Source organism: Budorcas taxicolor, chromosome 25 (assembly GCF_023091745.1).
Source record: "Budorcas taxicolor isolate Tak-1 chromosome 25, Takin1.1, whole genome shotgun sequence".
NCBI classification, from domain to species: Eukaryota; Metazoa; Chordata; class Mammalia; order Artiodactyla; family Bovidae; genus Budorcas; species Budorcas taxicolor.
The window spans coordinates 43,644,664-43,665,687 of record NC_068934.1 but is presented as its reverse complement, the minus strand read 5'-3'; the positions used below and the strand labels follow the sequence as shown (position 1 = coordinate 43,665,687).

The 21,024-nt window shown below is 59.6% G+C and overlaps 1 protein-coding gene across 1 annotated transcript in view; it reads left to right on the top strand.

Moving 5' to 3' along the window:
• The window catches only part of NRXN2 (neurexin 2), a 99,141-nt gene that overhangs the window by 47,450 nt on the left and 30,667 nt on the right, over window positions 1-21,024 (top strand). Inside the window, exons 11-16 of the mRNA XM_052662567.1 lie at window positions 5,145-5,171; window positions 6,736-6,855; window positions 7,189-7,570; window positions 8,202-8,392; window positions 10,280-10,453; window positions 10,798-10,917. Of these exons, the coding sequence (XP_052518527.1) occupies window positions 5,145-5,171; window positions 6,736-6,855; window positions 7,189-7,570; window positions 8,202-8,392; window positions 10,280-10,453; window positions 10,798-10,917 (1,014 nt within the window). The remainder of the gene's footprint in view (window positions 1-5,144; window positions 5,172-6,735; window positions 6,856-7,188; window positions 7,571-8,201; window positions 8,393-10,279; window positions 10,454-10,797; window positions 10,918-21,024) is intronic.

Sequence of the window (21,024 nt, the reverse complement as noted above, 5' to 3'; positions counted from 1 at the left end):
GGCCATTTGCTGAGGTTCAGTGCTTCCTCTTGGTTTCTGACAGAGCTGGGAGGTGGAGGAGTATCAAGACCCTTGTCACCTGATGACTTGATGCCTCTGCCCCACCCAGAGCAGGCACGGCTCCACTTCACGTGGCAGTCCCTGGAGCATCCATGTGGGCAGTACCACGAGGCCTGTCGGACTCTCTGTGGCTTCAGCAGAGTCAAAAGGGGAACAGCAAGGCCACTCGTTCGGCTGTCACTTATGGGCCACGTCTTAGTGCCAGAGTGTTCTGAACCTGGGGTGACAGTAGTGACCCCAGGACCCCAAGGCGAGGTCCCAGGGTCATGGAGCTGTCAGTCAGGGCAACCTTGGCAGCTAGAGTCCTAAGCTGCCCAGGCTGGGTCACATTTGTCCCTTTCAGACTAGCCTTTGGGCATATGGAGGTGGAACACCCAAGGGCCTGTCACGTAGGAAGATTCAGGCCTCTGGGGTGGCTTGTTGTGTCCTGAATCTGGAGGAGAAGTTAGGCTCCTCTGAGCAGATTAGAATCCTCAGCTGAGGAGAACACAGAGCTCTGAGCTTAAAATATTCACCTGGAGTCTCATCCTAACATTGGTCTCCAGGGCGTTTGGGGGACAGACTGTGGCCTTTTGGGAACCCATTCCCTTGCTAACAAATTTACACTGTGTCCTTTCCCCTTTGGGCCACCTGGCCTTTGTGCTCCTAGGACAAAGAGTGAGGCAGGGGGCCTTGGATGTGCGGAACTTTAGGGTTCCCTGAAGCTCTGTTTCTAACCACAATCACAGTCTACAGAGTGGGTGGTGGGTGGCAGGGGAAAGCAGGATGGGAGACACCCTTTACCAGCATCCCATGGGCCTGTACAGAGTCCCTTGGCACCCCTGAGAGGGTCATAGGAGGAAGACACCAGCCCAGGACACCGTGAGTGGCCCTGTGCTTCTCAGACTGCTCAGGTCTGTGTACCCAGGGTCTGTGTACCCAGGTCTGTGTATCCAGGGTCAGGTACCCTTTGCCCTGGAACATATGTGTCCCCTGTGTGGTGAACACGCGGCTCTGTACTTGGTGGGGACACTGCAGGGGACATCTGAGGCTTCCATTTGCAGGGAAGGCAGATGCTGCTTCCTCCACTTGGACTGTCTTAGTTTCCCTGCGAAGAACCATGGATCCCTTGAGATGAGACAGGAGACAGCAGCCTTGGCCAGGGCAGTGCACTCTGGGGGGCCCTGGGGACATTTCACCCTCAGGCCCTCACTCCTCCTCATGGACATGCTTTTTGATCTGTGCCACATACGTTCTTAGAAGTTAAGGGACAAGGTGGCCAGCAGGACAGTCCTCCCACCCATCCACAGAGATGCTGTCTCTAGCAGCTCATGACGCGCTGTGACCAAATGCTTGGTACAGTCACATCTGTCCACAAATACCAAGTGATGTGCATACAGGGAGGTGTGTGGCTGTTGTGTGAACCACACAGACACACAAGTGGTCCCCACCCTGCCACCAAGCCTCCGGCTGTGATGGGAAGAATACTGGGCTGGGGACCAGAAGATCTGGGTTCTAGTCCTGGTCTCCTAGACTGCTGGGTAAGTCATATTCCCCTTTCGAAGCCTCTGTTTCTTTGTCTGTAAAATGAGGATAAGAATCCTCACTCTACCTCCTTTCTGTGGTTGTTTTGAGGCTTAAGTAGAAGCGTGGAAATGACAACATTATATGATGCAAGGCACACACATAGAGACTGACTCAGCCAAGGGAAGGGAAGTCATACTGGGATAGGGACCAAAGCTTAGAGCCAGGCCTGGGACTCGCCTCCACATCCCTTGACCTCCGTCTGGCCCCACCTCAGGAGCCCCATCCTGATCCCCAGCCTGCTTGCTACCCTGAGGGCCTGGCAGGCTTGGTCTGTGGCCGCGTAGTCTCATCTCATTGGCAGGGAAGCCAGGCTCCCGCAGGCAGCTCGTCAGGTGCTCACTGGATTTATGCAGACTCGGTCCGGAAGAGAGTGGAGCTGGTGACCACGTGGTGGGAGAAGGTGCTTGGAGCCAGTCTCAGGTGCCTGGGTGTTTGCTGGGCCGGAGAGGGCCAGGAGGGCCTGCGGCTGCTGCCCCTGTCCAGGCAGAGAGCCCCAGGAGCGGATCATGCCTCCTGCCCTGGCCTCCACCGTGTCCGCCGACCCTGAGCCAGTTCCTGGAGCTCTGCTGTCTACGGGCCCTGAACAGAGTGGTTGGTCTCTGTTCCCGGAGTCCCTGATTCGTCACCCATTCCAGTGTGATCTGGGTTCCTGGGATCCTTCTACCTGGGGCATGGCCTGCCTCTTGTCACCCCCCTGGGGTTGCCTTTCTCTACTATGTGCCTATCGGCCGTCCCAGTTGCCAGTGAGGCTGACACAAAGGGTGAATTGTAACTGAAGAATCTCCAAGCTGGTGGGGCCCTTAGAAGTCACCTCCTTCAGCCCACCCCCGTGTGTGCATCCGCCGTGCCTTCCCCTGCCAACGGGAGGCTCTCCACCTCTGTTCAGATGACTCTGTGTCAAGAGCACCCCACCTCTGAGATGGCCATTCTCATCACTGGGTCATTCTTCCCTGGTAGTAACATCCTCTTCTGAAATCCCCACTTGTGAACTTAGTTCTGCTGTCTCAAGCTGTACACAGCAAGTCTGGCTGTCGCTCGTGATTTAAGCCAGGCTTAATGCACATTACACTCCAAAGCCCTTTAATCTCTGAGACCATGGGGCGGTGCCTTGTTCCCACAGGGTGGTAGTTTGTTTCCATGGGGCTCTTTTAAGAGGCTCTTGAGCTCTTTTGAGGCTGAGCTGCTGGGCAGACGGCTGTGCCCAGTGCACTCTGCCACTCTCCAGTGTCGCCTCCAAGATTCCAGCCAATGGGCTCCTGAGGCTCCTTGCAAGGAGCTCCGGCCCCCTCTCCCCCACCCCAATTCGCAGGGTGTGGATGGGCGAGCAGGTGAGATGCAGAAAGCGGAGCCTGGCTTCTTTTCCGGAGTTCCTTTCCATACAGATGACTTTTTCCCACCTGTCTTATCACACATTCATACCATCATCCTGGTCTTTAGGCCCAACCAGGGCCTTGGTGGGTCTGTGCACAGCAATCACTTCAGTCCGTTTGCTGAACTTGAGGCGCAGGTTTCTAGTTATCAGGGTAGCAGTTAAATCTCCCTGAGCCGTGCTCTGGGAGGTGCGGCCACCAGAGGGAGAGACCGCCCTCTTACCCGCAGTTGCTGCCTTTCCTCTGGGACAGTGCTGGCTGCCTCCTGGGTGCTCAACTTCAAGGGGAGTTTGCTCCCCTCCAATCCCACTGGAGGGGCGCTCCTGGGGGTGGGGTCAGTTCAAGGATGGGCCTGGAGCTAACACCTCTTCTCTGGACAGACGGAACCCCCTTCCTGGAGCCCCCATGCTTGGGAGGGGCAGAACTATGCTCCTCCCTAGGCCTTTTCTCCAAAAGGGGATCGGCCTGCCCTTCCAGCTCCCTTTTTTCTTTTTTGGACCCTTCATTGGTGAAGACTCTGCTGGCCCTGAGAGAGCCCCCGTGACCTGAGTCCAGGCCTGGCACCCTGCCCTCACCCCGACATCCTCCCCTCCCTCCTCTGTCCAGCTCCCCCTTTCTTCCTCTTTTCTCTCTGTACCCTCTCCACCTCCTTCCTCTCCCTGTGACTTGCCCCAGATCTGCCCCTTGACCTCCTTCTGCCCCTCCCTTGGTGCCCGGCTGTGGCTTCAGGTCCCGGCTGCTCCCCCCACTCTTCTGCTGCGGTTGACGACGCGTGTGGGGCTCAGCCGTACTGCCCGCGGAGCCCATGCCCCCGAGCCACGGGGGAAGCTACCTCCACTGCAGGAACCTTCAGGGGCTTAGGGGGATGCCAGATGACCCCACCCCACTTTGCCTCCTGGGCCTTGGGGTTGTGGGCAGAGCCTATTCCAGGGGAGACAGAGGATGGCAGGATACACTGCTGCTAAGAGAAGCCTGGAAAGTGCCCCTCCCTGAGAGGTAGGGCTGGCCCATTGGACACTTTGTTCTTGTTTCTAGGTCAGGGTGGTTTGTTCAAGTCCCTCAGCTCACAGGGAGGGAAGGTGGGGCTGGGAGAGAAGAGAATTGCCCACAGTCACTTGACGGGATAGGACGCAGCATTTCTGCCTGCTTCTGCCCTCTACTGTCTGGGTCTGATGGAGCAGGACAGGCGTCCAAAGACCCCGTCACAGGACTCTAGTGCTCTGTGTCCTTGTGAGGCTGGTGGACTCACGTCTTGTGGGTAATGCTCCCACCAGGGGCATGACCAGAGGCCCCAGGGCTCCGGGCTGCAGGTCGGTGTAGACAAGTGTGCTTTCTGAGTACCCGGGGCCTTCAGGCTGGACTTGGAGGCCAACGGTGCTGGGGCTGGGGAGGGGCAGGAGGCTTTGCCGAGGGTGCCTGCTTGTCCCCGAAGACCTCAGAAGTCATACGGGGCCTCAGTGTCCTCATGTGTGAACCTCTGGCCCTTGCCTAGAAAAAGGGAATAACGCTAGTTCCTGTTCAGGGTGAAGAGCACCCTGGTTCCCAGGGACAGCCTGGTACCCTCCAGGTCAGGAAGGGTAGCAAGAAGGTTCCTGTAGGGGTGGTGCTAGCCCCCGGGGGCTTTGGGAAGTGTATGGCTGCGGGAAGGGGGCCCTGGGGCAGACCCCTCCATTTAGCTCAGAGCCCAGGGGACACGGAGATGATGTGTGACAGCCTGGGCTCTGAGCGGGGAGTTGTCCCAGAGCAGGGGAGCAGGGGCTCTGGCCCTCCTCGCCTGTCTCCCTCTCAGAGATGGGGAGATGTGGGGTTGGTCAAGCCCTCAGCCCCCCAGTGATCCCCTGTGCGACTGGGATTCCCAAGGTGCCCATCTCCCTCAGACGTGAGAGGCCCGGGCTTCTCCAAGAAGGGAGATGTCAGCCTTCTTCCCAGCACCCGGTTGCCCTGCCTCCCATTTGGGGGAAGGAGGGGGAGGGGGCCGACTGAGGAAGGGGAGAAGGCACCTGAGCACGCGTGGTCCCCGGAAAGTGGCCCTGGGGGAAACCCCTGCCTGCAGACACCCGTCCCTGTGAAGGATGTAAAAAAAAAAAAAAAAAAAAACTTGTTCTGCCTTTTTGTCTCCCCTCCCTGCCCGCCCCATGGCCCCCCCAGACTGCCTGCGCGTCGGCTGCGCACCCAGTAAGTGGCTTCCCTCTTCTTCTGCAGAGCCCCTGGGGGCCTGGGATTCTGGACATTGGGGTTGGGGAGGGGTGCAGGGGAAGGGGAGGAGACGGTGTCATAGCCTGCTTGTGCGGGGCTTGGGCAGTGGGTGCGTGTGTGGGATGTGCTTGTGGAGGGCAGAACGAGCCAAACGAAGCTGAAGCAGGGGGAGTCGGTGGAGGTCTGGGGTCCGTATGCTCACTGAGACTAGGATAGGAAGGGCCAGAAACTTCGTCTCCTCAAACGCTCTGGAGGGTAGGGCAAAGGCTTGGGATGGCACCTACCGCAGGAGGGCAGGAAGGAGCCGAAGAGGGGCTGGGCTATCCCGCTGTATCTCGAGGCGGCCACAAGGGGGAGGTCGAGGCACGCGGGAGAGAAGACGAGGGCTGGAGGTGAGTGGGCGGTGAGCCCAGAAGTTCAGCCCTCCACAGCCCTTGTTTGGGGTACGGGGGTCGGGGGTGAGATTCTGCCAAACGGGGGCGCTCTCGGAGGTTACAGTGAGGCTCTCAGCAGGGGTGAGAGCGGGTGTGGACATTTCTGAGCTCCCAGTGTGCCTGGATTCAACCCTCATCTCTGAGTGTGTTTCTGCCTGGTGTGCCCTGAGGTCACGTAAGAGAGCCCAGGGACGCGGCAGCCACAGGCAGAAAGAGTGTACTTAGTTTGGCTCTGTGTGTATTTGGACAGGTGTGCGCATGCGTGGTGAGCCCTGCCTCGCTGGTGAGAGCACTGGGGTGGGGGGCCCAGGAGGAATCTTGAGGGGTGCCGCAAATGGCCTGCAGCACCGTTCTAAAGCTAAACGTTTTTAGTCTTGAAAGCGGTTCATCCAGGTCTTGAATAAATGGCCGTAATTCACAGTGGGTCCCTCCAGATCAGGGATCCCCAACCTCTTTGCCATGGGCCGGTGCCTCCTGTCAGATCCATGGTGGCATTAGATTAGAAATGAAGTGCCCAATTAATGTAGTGCACTTGAATCATCCCCAACTCATCCTCCACCCGTCCTGGTCCGGGGAGAAATTGTCTTCCACGAAGCTGGTCCCTGGTGCCCAAATGTTAAGGACTGCTGCTCTAGATGGGGGAGCTGTGTGTGTGTGTGCGTGTGTGTGTGTGTGGAGTGCTCATGGGTACGTGGTGAGACTCGTGAAAGTTTGAGGCCTATGTCTATAGGCTGGGGATTCAGCTGCTGGCTACACACACTGACACGGAAGGTCGTGAGGCGAGGCGGGCTGAGTATGCTGGTTGTCGGTGTGAGTCTCCAGATGCAGGGCCTTAGGGCACAACTCCGAAGGCACCCACTATTCACTCACTCTGTGTTCTTTTCCAATGGGAAGTTGCACCAAGTGTGGTGATACCGAGTGTGTCTGTATTTATGACTGGGTGTGTGCGAAGGCTCTGTGTGTGTGTGTGTGTGTGTGTGTGTGTGTGTGTGGTGTACCTGCATGCGTGGGTGTGTACAGGGGTGAGGCTGTGTGCCCAGGGTGGTACTTGAAGCAGCCGCATGAGGGCAGGAGGAGGTGCCAGGCTGACTCCCCCCTCGGTGCCGCAGGTAAAGGCCCTGAGACGCTCTTTGCGGGGCACAAGCTCAATGACAATGAGTGGCACACAGTGAGGGTGGTGCGACGGGGCAAGAGCCTGCAGCTGTCAGTGGACAACGTGACCGTGGAGGGTAGGTAGTCTGCAGCCCTGTTCTTGGTGATCCCTGCCTGGGTGCCATTTCTCCCTTAGGGGTGGCATGTCATGGGCTCCTGGACCCCAGGGGCCATTTCGACTCCCCAGAGGCAGCATTGCCCTGCCAGCCTGTTGGCCCAGAGTCCCACAGCTCCCCCAGACCCAGGAGCTGGGTGTGCTGCCAGCACCTGTGGGGGCTTTGCTGATGTCCTTCCCATGTGGCCCTTGAGTGGAGGGGAGGATTCTGGGGACCCAAGATCCAGCCCCAGAAGTGATCCTACAGTCTGGGCCCCAAACCCATGACCCCATCTCTGTCTCCTGTGCTGAGCAGGACAGATGGCAGGGGCCCACACGCGGCTGGAGTTCCACAACATTGAGACGGGCATCATGACGGAGCGGCGCTTCATCTCCGTGGTGCCCTCCAACTTCATCGGGCACCTGAGCGGGCTGGTGTTCAACGGCCAGCCATACATGGACCAGTGCAAGGACGGGGACATCACCTACTGTGAGCTCAATGCTCGCTTTGGCCTGCGTGCCATTGTGGCCGATCCCGTCACCTTCAAGAGTCGCAGCAGCTACCTGGCGCTCGCCACGCTCCAAGCTTACGCCTCCATGCACCTCTTCTTCCAGTTCAAGACCACAGCCCCCGACGGGCTCCTCCTGTTCAACTCAGGCAATGGCAATGACTTCATCGTCATCGAGCTGGTCAAGGGGTGAGGTGCTGGGCTCTGCACCGCTGTCAAGGACGTGGTCCCCCCTGTCCCCGCCATGACCAAGAGGCAGCTCCCTCAGCCACTGGCTGAGATGTCCAGTCCCCACAGACCACGGGTCAAGATTCAGGTCCCCCCGCCACCAGCCAAGATGGAGAAGCAGCACCCTCGCTTCCACCCTGGTCACCCCCCAGTTACTTCCTTGCCAGGGGTTTCTCAGTCATACCTGTGCTCCATTCACTGTCCTGGCCCTGGCCATCCGGCCCTACTACAGACAGAAGGCAGGGCTGGGTCCCTGTGACCTCTTTGGCCTAAGAGGCCCCCACCCTAGAGCAGCTCTGTCCCTGCCCAGAGGACCCTACTGCCCCCACAAAGCTGTCCCTCCACGAGTTTCTCTTCGGAGCCTGTCCCAGGAGCCAGGTCCTCAGCAGCCTCTCTCCCCACACCCCCCACGATGGGCCCTCACACCTGAGTCCTCTTGTTGTTGGTTTGGGTTCTTCCACTATGAGGTCTCCCTCTCCACCCCTCCCTCCTGCAGCTTCCAGCCCCACCCCCACCCCGCAGCTGTAGCTCCTCCTTACCCGCCTTCCCAGCCCCCACCTTGACCCAGTGTCTCCTCCCTACTGTGGGGCAGGTACATCCACTACGTGTTTGACCTGGGGAATGGCCCGTCCTTGATGAAGGGGAACTCAGACAAACCAGTCAATGACAACCAGTGGCACAACGTGGTGGTGTCCAGGGACCCGGGCAACGTGCACACGCTCAAGATTGACTCCCGCACTGTCACGCAGCACTCCAATGGCGCCCGAAACCTCGATCTCAAAGGTGGGGCCTGGGGCCTCTGGAGGAGGCCTGGCCCTAGCCCAGACGCTCCCTTGGCCCCGGCAAGACCGCCTCCGGCCTGGGATGCTCTTCGCCTTGCGTGGCTCTGTCCCGGCCCTGCCCACAGTTTCCCTCGCTCTTCCCCATTTTCCAGTGTGTCTAGCCTGACATCTTCCTGTCAAAGTTCTGCTCAGCTCCCCTGTGAGGCTGCCCTCTCAACACTGAAAGCCTGCCTGCAGGGTGTATCTCATGGGGAGTTTGGTGGCCTCACCCTAGAAAGCTAGAAGGCAGCCGGGCCTTCTGAAGACCTCTTGGCCCTCCAGGGTTGAGAAGTCTGCCATGCTGGGGGCCGGAGGGAGAGCAGTGTCCCTGCTGGGCTGGGAGGGGGGCTGTGATGAGGGGAGGAAGGAGGAGCAGTCTCCAGGTCCCTTCGTGCTGCCCTGGTCGTGTTCCTTGGGCACTGGCGGGACTAGTCTGGGCACTGGTTTGGACCCAGGCCTCCCTGGCGGGCTCAGCATCATACGAGGGCCCTCCATTCCCCAGGGCTTCTTTAGTAGTTAGTGGGGCCATCACTGCCTACCCCTAGAACAGTGGTGCGTCAGAGAGGAGAGAAGAGGAGGGGGAGTTTAGAGATCCAGGGAGGTGGAACAACAGGAATGAGGATGAGGCCTGTGGCTTCTCCAGAGCCCACTGGGGCAATGCGAGCCACCCTCACATGCCCAGAGCAGCCCCCAGTTTCCCTTAGGGATCCCTGGTGTCACTGTGACTCAGACTGTCTGAGCGTGGGGAGGGTTCCTAGAGACTCTGGAATCCACCCTCCTCTTGAGGAGGCAGCAATGGAAGCTCCAAGAAGCTATGTGATTGCCTGAGGTCACAGAGTGGGCGGCCCATGGAGCTGGAACCAGAAGCTTGGTCAGATCCTGCGCCGGTGCTCAGACATTCAGTTGGGTACAACTCTTGGCGACCCTTTGGACTGTAGCCCTCCAGGCTCCTCTGTCCATGGGGTTTTCCAGACAAGAATACTCGAGTGGGTTGCCATTTCCTCCTCCAGGGGATCTTCCCCATCCAGGGATCGAACCTGCATCTTGTGGGTCTCCTGTGTGGCAGGCAGATTCTTTACCTCTGAGCCATGGAGGAAGCCCCTAGAACGGATGGCATAGTTCTACGGATGCCAGTTCTCCCTGCTGCCAGAAGGGGGCGATGTGTCTCAAGTAATTCGCAGTGGCAGCAAACCCAGGGGTGATCTGGGCTCATCTTGGTTTGCACAGAGTTCCCAGCAGGGGCAGCAGGGTTGACCCATCATGTCTTGCTAGAGCTCTGCCACGGGCCAGCCAGGACTTCCAGGGAGTTGAGGTCCCTTCGGCCAGACAGTGATGTGGAGGACCAGTGTCCCTGAGGAGGACTTCTTGCCGGTGTCACCCAGAATCCCCAGTCTAAACCCTAGCTGTTGGAAGGTGCCGGGCTTAGAACCCCCAGCAGAGAACCCAGAGTTGGGAGAGGCTGGCAGAGGCCTGGAGGAGTTCTGGGGATGGGAGACTTCAGAAGGGAGGGAGCGAGGGTGGAAGGGACCGAGCTGCACAGCTATGAAAGGCCCTGATTACGGGCCGGAACTGGCATCAGATGTGTGGGAGAGAGCACGGAGCAGGTTCCTCCAGCTGCTTCCCTCTTCCCTCCCCGGGCATCTGGGTGTCCCTGGGAGGGGAGCAGACAGATGGCGAAGTGGAGAAGGAAGAAGGAAGGGTGGGGGTGGGCATCTGCCCCTCAGAGAGGAAGCTGGAGTCTGGATGAGACCGTGTGGGGCTGCAGGAGCCGACACTGGAGGCCGATGTCCTGGGAGGGACCTGGGTATCTGGGGACCAGATCCGAGCTCTGACCCCACTCCCTTTACAGGGGAGCTGTACATTGGCGGTCTGAGCAAGAACATGTTCAACAACCTGCCCAAGCTAGTGGCCTCTCGGGATGGCTTTCAGGGCTGCCTGGCCTCGGTGGACCTCAACGGGCGCCTCCCTGACCTCATCGCTGACGCCCTGCACCGCATCGGGCAGGTGGAGAGGGGCTGTGACGGTGAGTGTGGGTGCAGGAGTTAGGTGTGACCCTGCGGGGTGCAGGCAGACTGGGGAGCCGGGTGGTCTCGATGGAGCCTGCTGCCGCCGCTCTGGGACAGAGTATGGGGAGAGTCAGAGGTCACTTGCCCTCCCTGCTGCCTCCCGCCCTGACCCCTTATCACAGTTCCAGGCCAAGACCAGCTGTCATTGAGCTCCCCTACTCCCACCCCCATGAGTTCTTGGCCCTACCTGCCCGGCAGAACTGAGGGAGGGCTTCTGGCCCGGTCCCGAAGCTTCCATAACTCCTGGGGCGGGAGGGGGCTTGGCTGAGCGGGGGGTGTTCCCTCTTCCTGCCTCTTCCAGGCCCCAGCACCACCTGCACCGAAGAGTCTTGTGCCAACCAGGGCGTCTGCTTGCAGCAGTGGGACGGCTTCACCTGCGACTGCACCATGACCTCCTACGGAGGCCCCATCTGCAATGACCGTGAGTGCAGGACCGGGAGGGCTGGGGGTGCTGGGGGGAGGCCCCGGGAGGAGGGAGGGTCTCTCAGAGCCATGCTGCTTGCTTCCTTCCCGTCCCTTCTTGTCATGAGTGAGACGGAGGGGAGCTACTGGCTGCTGTCGCCTCCTGGAACCCCCTCTCGGGCCTTTGCAGGACTCCTGACGCCTGCGTGTCGGGGGTGATGGTTGCTAGACAGCCTCTCCTCTTCCTTCTGAGCTAGTGGGACACTGCTTCCCTCACCCCTCGCCAAAGACGTGTCAGCCTCTGTCACTGTCCTGACGCTGGCCATGGTCTCATGTGTTGTAGCTCTGTTGCACCGGGCCGGTGGGGCAGTTGCTGACCTGTACCCCCTTGCCCCTGGTGTCCCTGAAATGTGCAGTGGAAACCCATTACTTCCTGCCCAGAATAGGCCTACACCCCCAGGAGACAGGCTCAGGAGACTCCCAGGAGGCCAGGCCTCCAGACGGCTAGCTCCCCTGGAGGCCAGCCACCATGTACTGACGTTTCCCATCCAGCTGCAGGGTGTCCCTTGGACCCACAAGGACACTCCCTCGTGTCCTCGCCTGGTTCTTCTCCTCCCTGGCTGGGCATCTGCTGCCAACTTGCATAGTGTTTGAGGCCCCTTCCCAGAGGGTGGGCTTCAGCAGCGGTTTCCAGTCCCTCGTGGTTGGTGGCCGGCAGCTGGTTAGCACTTGGATGAGGGAGGGCGGTGGGGCAGGCATGAGGGAGAGACAACTTCCTGATTGAGGGGCGGGCTGGGCAGCATGTGGCCTCTTTAGGTGTCACTTGAATGGTCTTCCTTGGGGGTGGCTGGGCTGAAAGACCAGGGACACGACGCGCCAGCTGCCTGAAAAAAGACACACACGCACACACACTATATATGGCTTCTTCACTTTGCAAACATGGACACTGAGGCCCGGAGGAGTCGGTGGATTTCCAGAGTGAATAGCAGATCTGGGCTGAGAAAAGGGGTCAGTGCCTTTGCCTCCATGCCACACTGTGGAGCCTTAGTCATCGGGCAGAGTCCTGAGTTTCTTAAGGGGTGCATAACCAACTGGTTTCTGGGATTGTGCTCTTGATTTTTCCTTCTTTGTAAAAATGCCCTCTCCACCTCCATGAGTGCTTTCCTGGTGTTCTGAGGCGGGCCCATCCCTGGGTACCTCCACATCCTGTCCGATCCTACACGATTCTTCCTGTCCAGCCTGCCACTCGCTGTACCTGCCAAAGCCCACAGACGCCGGCCAGCTCAGGGCTGCTCCAGTCCTGGCTATCGGGGAATAAGGACGGGGCTGGGGCTGGGCCTCTTCCTTTCCAGCTCATTCCTGCTTTGCGCAGGCGATCTGGGGATGGTGGTAACTTTGCTGTTTAATAGTAACTATCCCTACTGACTGTTTCGTGTTTCACGGCTTACAAAGTCCTTTTAATTTGTCCTCAGAGAAGACAGTAGGATGGAGACCAGCTGTCTGATTTAGTTGCTGAGGACACTGAGGCCCCAGTAACAGGAACATCCTTGTCCTTAATCATAGGGCGCTGGGGGCAGGGTGTGGCTGGAACCTAGGTGTTCTTAAGGTTTAGTCCCGGGGTGGTGGTGGTGGAGGTGGATGTGGGGCCCACGGATGGTGGGCATTTCTTGCCATGGCCGCAGGGGGTCAGGATGGAGAAGAGCGCTGCCCATCTTCACTACTGGACTCCCACATGATGGAGCCTTTTGGGAGGGAGCGGAGAGATGGATGTGGGTTTAGGGAGTCAAGCCATCTTTCAGCAGGGGTGGGAAGAGAGATTGGAACAACTTCCCTGGGTTCCAGGCAGGTGGGATGCAGGGAGAATTGGGGCTGGGGAACAGGGGCCTCTTGGGAAGTGTGACTGTCCCCGAGATTGGTCTGTGTGTCTGGTGACAGAGCCTGAGCAGAGCCTTGGAGGTAAAGACAAGGTGGGTGCAATCTGGGAGTCTCTGGACACTGGCCCTGGGGGTGCCTTTGAGATCTCAGCCCCCTTTCTCTTGAAGGTGTGCCTCCTGATTCTCCAGGCGTGGCTGTTTGATGCTCGTGCTGTCTCTATGACGGGTCTTCTTGGGGCTCCACTGATACACAAGGTCAAGTAGGAACCTGGCCCAGATGCACGTCTGCTTCACCCCAAGTGTGATGGCCCTGGAGGCACCCTGGGCATCAAGGGCCCTTGTGCCTGAAGAGATGGAGGGGATGGGGATGGCCCAGGCATCCTCAGAGGGTTGAGCCTGGGGTGTGGAGCTGTCTGGTGATGAAGAGACTGGGATGAGGAGGAGTCCGACCTTCAGGACAGCCTTTCCCTATGTGTGGCCTCAGTTTCTCCGTCTGGGACATGGGGATTCCCCCTGAGGGTGAAGGCACCATTGTGAGGCTCAGTAGTCTGCCCTGGGAAGGCAGGAGATCAGAGGGAGAGAAGTCGTTGTCAGGGTGAGAGAGAGGAAAGCAGAGAGAAAATAAAAAAGAGAATATGAAATGAGAGAGGAAGGAAGCTGGACGGAGGCCTGCTTCCTGGCAGGGCCTGAAGCCCCAGGGCTGAGGTCTGGACAGCGCTTCCCTGGGCAGCTCCAGCTCCACCTCCCAGAGCCTGTCCCCGGGCTCTCCCAGGCAGTGGGTTCTTCCCCATCTCTGCCCTTGTCTGTTTCTCATCTCCCTAGCCGCTCTGCTGGTCTCCGCAGCCTCTATTGATCTCCTGCACACCTGTCTCTCCCTTCTTTTTTACCCTCTCCCCACCTCGCTCACCAGTGTCACCCCCTCCGGCTCTCTCCACTTCCCACTCACTAGTATTGATTGGCCTCTAGGCGGTTTCCCTTCCTCTCCTCTCGCCGCCGGCTCCTCCCTCCCTCCCTCCGGGACCATACATTTTCTGCCTGCTCAGAGCTCTGTCAGTCTCTATCCCAGAGCCAGGGCCAAGAGCGGGCACAGGAAGAGAGGACAGGAAGCCGTGCTCCCCAGCTTGCAAACTCTCCTCCCTCATGGGGCCACACACCACCTGGACACTTCTTTCTGGGTGCCTCTAAGGACCCTTTTTTCCTCTCTGAAAGGCTGGGGACCAAATGGGGCATTGGCATCTAATAAGTTGGGGAAGGTGGCAGCTGGGGCAGAGGAGCTGTCTCTGGTCCTGACTGCATCCAGGAGCTGGGTGCAGCTCTTTTGGGGCTCCTGGTGACAGGTTTCGCTCCAAAACGGAATGCTGGATAATAAGCAGGAGCCACCCCTGCCCTGCCCCTCCTCCCCTTTCGCAGCCCCTTCCTTTTGCCCTTTCTTCGACACCTCTCCTTGTCTACCTCCTTCCAGGTCCATCCCTCCCTCCCTCCCTCTCTTCCTCCTTACCTATGCTCTGCCTCCCCATGCCCCCACCGCCGCCCCCAGCAAGACCTTGTCCAAGCAGAACTCAGGTTGATGTCAGTGCAGAGGTGGCATCCAGATGAAGGGATGAAAGCCTCCTTGCTCTTTCTTCCCAGAAGTGCCGCAAAGTCTGAGGGGCAGGTCTCAGTGGAGGGGCCCCCTAGAAGGAGAAATGGCTTCCTCAGCAGGACCTAAGTGGCTCAGAAAGGGTTTTGTCCCAAGTGGAACACTCGGTGGATAGGTATCCCGGAACCGCCCCCTCCCCACCCAAGAAGGGGAGGTTGGCATATGGGGGGAGGGGCAGAGGAAGTGGACTGGAAGGATAGGAGGTGTCCCGGAGGGTTGCCGCGGGGAGGGAAGCACCCTTCCGAGGAGGTGGAGGGACTGTGTGTGTGGTGTCTTAACTCTTGAGCACCTTTGAGGCTCTGGGTACATTGTTTGTTTGCATATGGGTGACCCTGTTCTTGGAGGGTGACCTGGAGGGGGGTGTCCGTGTGTACGCTGGCTGTTCGTTCATTGCCTGTGACCAAACACGTATGTGTGTGAGCATGTGTACACACTCGGTTGAGTGTGAGTTCGTGTGCCGGGTGTCTGTGAGCACATGTATGCAATGTCTGTGTCTGAGCCTGTGTGCGTGCGCGCGCACTGGTGCCTGTATGGGCACGTGGGTGTCTCCATACCCGAGCCCGTCCACATCCTGGCGTGCACGTGTGTTCCGAGGGGTGCGTGCAGAGGTGGTGGTAGCCACATCTCTGCGCACTGGGCCAGCGAGCACTATTGGGGTTCGTCCGGGCCGGGGGTGGGGGGTGGTGGGAGGAGGTGGAAGAGAGCGGCCTCTCCGGCTAGCCTCAGTTCTGTTCAATTATTCAGCAGGGCCCCTTCTCCGGAGGGGCGGGAGGGGTGCGCGCACCCGGGCGTGGGGGAGGGGTGGGGCGCGCGCAGAGGAGAGGCGAGCGCCGAGCCGGCTAGCCAGGTGCCGCGCGGCGGAGCTGCCCAGCGCCGCCCGCAGCTCGGGAGCCGCTCGGGCCCCTCCGCCCTGCCCCCTCCTCCGCCCGCGCTCCCCCTCCCGTCCCCTCTCCACCCCTCCTCTCTCCCTCCCTCTCGCTTCCAGCCCTCTCAGCCTCTGCAGCAACACTCCGCTGCCTCCATCTCTCCGCCGGAATCTCGCAGGCTCGCGCCTTCCCTCCGCTCAGCCCCGCTCCCCTCCTCTCCTCTCCTCTCCCCTCCTCTCCCCTCATTCCCCCTCACCCGGATTTGCTTTCCTTCCCCCTTCTCCCGCCCCCCCACCCCGGCCGCTCCCTCCTTTCCCCCCGGCCTCTGTCGGGCGGCAGCGGCAGCCGCGGCGCGGCGGGCCCTAGTCTCCATCGGTCTCCTGCTTCTCTCCTCCAGTCCCCCCTCCCCGGCTCGGTTTTTCCGCAGGATTTCCCCGCTCTCCCCTCCCTGCTTGGCCCCCGCGCCTCCCCTATCTCTCCATCCGGCACCATGCCCCCTCCCCCGGGCGCTCCCCCGGGTTTCTGACGGCCCTCTGCGCCGCTCCGACCCCGCCGGGATGCGGGGGGACCCTTAGCTCCTCGCGATGGACCCAGGCGTCCTGGACCTTGGCGTTGCCGCTCCGCGGACCCCGGATTCCCCAGCGGGATCCACTTGATTTCATTGGCTCCGGACCGAGGCTTGGGCTCTGATTTTCCTTCTCTTCACCCCCCTACCCCCCTCCCGGGGCTCGGAGCCGGAGGGGGGCTTCGCGGGGCTACTCGGTCCCGCGTCCCCGCCCCCGGCCATGGGGCTGTGAGGGGGCCGCCCCCGGGCCGAAATGCCCCCCGGGGGGAGCGGGCTGGGGGGGTGCCCGCGCCGCCCCCCCTCCCTGGCCGGGCCCCTGCCGCTGCCGCCGCCGCCACCTCTGCTGCCGCTACTGCTGCTGCTGCTGCTGCTGCTGTTGGGGGCGGCCGAGGGGGCCCGGGTCTCCTCCAGCCTCAGCACCACCCACCACGTCCACCACTTCCACAGCAAGCACGGCACCGTGCCCATCGCCATCAACCGCATGCCCTTCCTCACGCGCGGCGGGCACGGTAAGTGGCGCTGCCGATACCAGCCGGCCGGCCGGCCGGCCCCCGGGGCCTCCCTTGCGCGCGGCCCTGGCCCCCGCGGGCCGCACCCCAGCCGGTGCGCGCCGAGGCCCGGCCCTTCCGCTCTGCGGGCCCGCGCCCCCTCACCTCCCATCTTGGGCTCCACCAGCACCTCAGCCCCACCCTCTCCTCTCCAGCAGCATCCCCTCACCCCGTCCGTTTATCACCCTCATCTCTCTCCACTTTCATTGCTTGCCTCACCTTCACCTCGGAATCCCTGTCTCCGGGGCGTCATCACCCTTCTGTGTGGGCCCCTCGCCCCTCTCTATCTGGCCGTTCATCCGCTCTGCCCTGCTCTCCCTTCCCCGTTTCTCTTCCTCTTCACCTCCTCCATCCCTGCCCCTTATCATTCCTCCATCTGGCTTCCCTCCTCCTCGGCCACTGTCACCTTCCTGGCCCAGCGTCTCCGTGCCCATTATCTCCTTATCGGTCCCCCACCAACCTCCCGCCTCTGTCCCATCTATCACCTCTCCTCAGAAGTGTCCCATCACTGCCTCTTTCACCCCCTTGTATCTGGCGATTTCACCTCTGCACCTGCAGCCCCCGTCCTGTCTTTCCCCCATTCCTGTCCTTCCACTGCCTCCCAAGCAATCAGCTTGCTCCACTGTCCCATCCTTTCCCAGCCTCATCCCTTCATCTCTGGTTTTTCCTCTCCACATCTCTTCATCTCTGCCGTAGCTCCACCTCTGACCCTCAGCATCTCCCAACCCCACTGTTTGAATTTCTGTCCCCCACCCCAGTCTTCCCATTGCCTCTCCAGTCAGTCCTCTCCCACTTTACACTGTCACCTTTTAGCTCAGTGCCTTCCCCCTGCCATAACCTTCTGTGTCAGCACTGACTTCTCCTTTCCTCTCAGACCCCATCACCTTTCGTTTCTGACCTCTAGCACTTCTAGTTTCTGCCTTTTTCTTAACCTCCCAGCCCAGTCCCTTCATCACTTCTTGCCTTAGACCCCTGAGATTCACCGCAAGCCCCTCTTCCCATCTCTGCACCTGCTGCCTTCTATCTCTGTCTTCCGTGTTCCCTGTGCCCCCCTCACTTCCCATTACTGCGTCCCCATGACTTCCAATCCCAGGCCTCCTGGGTCTCTCCCTCTTCACATTTTATTTCATCTCCATGTCAGGTCCCATCATTTCCCATCTCAGTCTCTCCTTCACATTTCATCTCAAAGCTCCTGTTACCTGCTGTCCCAGAGATCCCATCACTTCCCATTTTAGTCCACTTCCTTCTCTGTTCTCCACATTACCTCCCATCTCTGTACCTTGCCATCAGTTCCCACAGGGTACCACCATCACCTCCATTTCTATACCTCTCTCACCTCCCATATGGTACAGCTCCCACCTCCCACCTCCGTACCTCCATTGCTTCCCATCCATATACTTCATCACCTTCCCTCTTTGGTCCCCGTCTCAGCCCTCCAACACTTTCTGTGCTCCTCATTCCTATGCTCTCATCACCTCCTCTGTCTTCCCGTCGCTTCCCCTCTCTGCCTCTGTTGCCTTCCGTCCTGGCACTCTGACAGCTCCATGCTTCCGTCCCTGTGCCTTCGCCAGTTCCCACTCTATACCTTGTTTTCTCTAATTTCTGTATGTCCATCACTTCCATTTCTGCCCATCCATCCCCTCTCATTTTTTTGACTCCCTTTTTGTCCCTTCCTCATCTTTCATGCCCGTATCTTCACTTCCCGTCTGTGCCCTCATGGTCCCCATTTCTGCACACATCTCTGCCTCCTCATCACTGTTCTTCACCTGTCCTTTCTTGCTTCCCAATCTTTGTTCCCCCATACCACTTTCAAGCTTTCCACCTCTTTTCTCTCCCCCTTCCTCTTTTTTTCTTAGGTTATCTTTATCTTTTTCACGCCTCTGCTTTCTCTTCATCCAGTTCCCAGGAGCAGCCTCGTCCAACATCCTTTCTCATTCCTTTCTTCTTCTTGCCCAGCAGAGTGTTCCTGGCTAACCTCTGTCCCAGCTGGGGTCATCTCCACGCCATGTTCTCCAGGCTCTTCTCCTTCTGCACTCACTGCCCCCCCCCCCCACACCCCTGCTCCTGATTTTAACTCCCCTGTTCTCACCATGAGCAATCTGGCCCTCCTTTCCTTTCTCCATCCTCTTTATTGTCCCCTCCAGGTCCACTGAGGCTCAGTCCCCAGAGAGACCCAGATAGGACATGGTCTTTCTGAGCAATGAGGAGAGACAGAAAAGGGTGAGAGAAGAAAGGCCATCAGGGAAGATCTCTGTGGGGTGAAGAGGAGAGGAGGTCAAAGAGGCAGGGGATGGAGGGGGGCTGGCCCAGGGGAGCTGAGCAGATTGGAACTGAAGTGCCAGAAGAAGGTTCAGTTAAGGAGCTGGTGTCAGGGTGCAAAGAGCTGGGGAGGGAAGGGAGAGACAATGGAGGAAAGAACTTGGGGGATGTCGGGGGTGGGATTCTATGGAATGCTGGCATTGGGATGCTTCAGAGGCAGCCACCCCCTTGTGTGGAGGAGAGAAACAGCCCCAAGAGGGCCACAGGCTGCCCAGGGCCCCCTGGAAGCAGAGGAGCTGGAGGGCACTGCAGGGCAGTGAGGGGAGGGGATGGGAAGACTGAGTGGAGGAGCCCATGAAGGGTCAGGCAAGTGAGAGGAAGGAGGAGGGCCCAAGGACAGAGAGAAGAGGAGGAAGAGGCCAGCGGCCATGGCCGAGCCCCACCTCTGCACACCTCCACTGTGGGGCGAGGTCCTGGGGCTGGCTTCTGCTGGAACCCAGGCTTGGCAAGAGGCAGAGCCAGCTTGGGAGACCCATCCAGGCCAGAGGACACCTTTCCTTGCTGGGCTTCCCCAGGGTGAGGAGCTGCTCTTTCGGCACCTGCATCTTCACTTCCCTTCTCATGGGCTCTTCTTGCCTTTCTCCTTGCTTCCTTCCCTCCTTCCCTTCACTCTTTCCTCCCTTTCCCTTCCCACCCCCAACCCCTCCTGTTATATAATACCCCTTACCGACCTGCCAGACACACCTGCACCTGGTTGTCAGCCTGGGCTTGGGAGGACCAGAATACCTGGGTCCTAAAAATGGCCCAGGGCAGGGGAGACACTTCTGATCCTTGACCCTGATTCTGCTTTCAGAGCCCTTGACGAGCCTCGCCACCCCTGACCTTCATTTTCTGTACCCTCTGAGGCCAGGGATAGAGGGGTCAATCCCAGTTCGTTTCTGAGTCAGGAGCCTCCAGGGGCTCTGTATTCATCACTCTAGCTTATAAAGGGACCTGGCATTTATTTCGATTCTTGTTATGGGTGTGTTCACTTGGATGTCTGATTGCACTGAATGTTTTATGGCAAGGAATGAGCTTAAGAATTGAGGAGATATTGTTCTGGGATCTAGAGAGAGCTGAGCCCAGGGCTCTGGATCTGGGGAGGTACCCCGCCTGGGGGGTAGTGAAGGTCTGTCTACAAAGAGCTAGTGTGTGCGGGCTGAGGGCACGCAGGACTGCAACCTTTCTGGACTGTGGAGGATGTTTTATCCTCTCGTGATTCTAGAGCTACCAGAAGCTTTCTGCCATGGCTTCTACGTGCGGAGGGTCTGCACATGTGGTTTTACCCGCAGGGGCAGCACTGCATAGGTGGCTTCTCACATGGGATGATTATTTTGTTTGGGTCTGGGTTAGCTAACCATTATTAATGGTTGGTTGTTTTTTTCTCCCTCTAGAATGCAGGTGTGTGGGAATTGTACAGAAGATTCTTGATCATTTAGTGTTTTACTGGACCAGTGAATTTCTGGGTCCAGGAGGCACAGAGGGGACCATGTTGGGTGTGGGCAGAAGGTTCCAGGCCTGGGCCTTTGGGTGGTGGCCACTTAGGCCTGTGCATTTTGTGTCTGGCCAGAGGCAGTCTTGCCTTGGGCTTCAGGGGTGTTCCCCACCCTGCCACCCCACAATGTTATCTACCCACAATGTTATCTGTCGTGTAGCTCAGTAGCATTTTCCTGGGGAGGTCAAGAACTGTGGGTCTGGACCACCTGAGGGCAACATAATGGGCCTTGGCTTAGGCCCCCTTCTTCTCCGGAGCCCTTTCGGGAACCCGTTAGAGGTTCTAGCTGTGGTTCGGTGTCCTGGGCTCCAATATGCCTTCCCCCGCGACCCGGGGTGTCGGGTGGCCGGGCCGAGGACGGCTGGCGGGGCGAGAGGCGGGAGGCGCCGCCGGAGCGCAGCGGGGAGGGAAGGGGAGGGACCGGGCGGAGCCCCGCCCCCCCCCCGCCCGCGTCCGCCCCAACCCCAGCCCGCTGCCCGGGAGGGCGGGAGTCAGGGGTCCTGGGAGAGAAATGCCTCCCCAGGGTAATCACTGCCGTCCCCGCCCAATAAAGCATTCATCCTTCACCTCTTCGGCCCAAGAAGTGTCTCTCCATCTGATCCCACACCGTGTAATAAATGCCCTTAGGCTTTTACAGTCCCGCCCCGCATAATAAACTGGCGGCAGTGGGAGAGCCGCGGGGTAGTGAATCCGGGGGAGGCCCGGCCGAGCGGGGGCGCGGGCTGGGGACTGGGGTTGGCGGGGGGCGGCGGGCGGCCCGTGCGCCGCGGCCTCGGGGGCGGGGAGGCGTGCGCCCGTCCCGTCCTGCGCGGTGCCAGCCGCTGCCCTCGCCGCCTGCCAG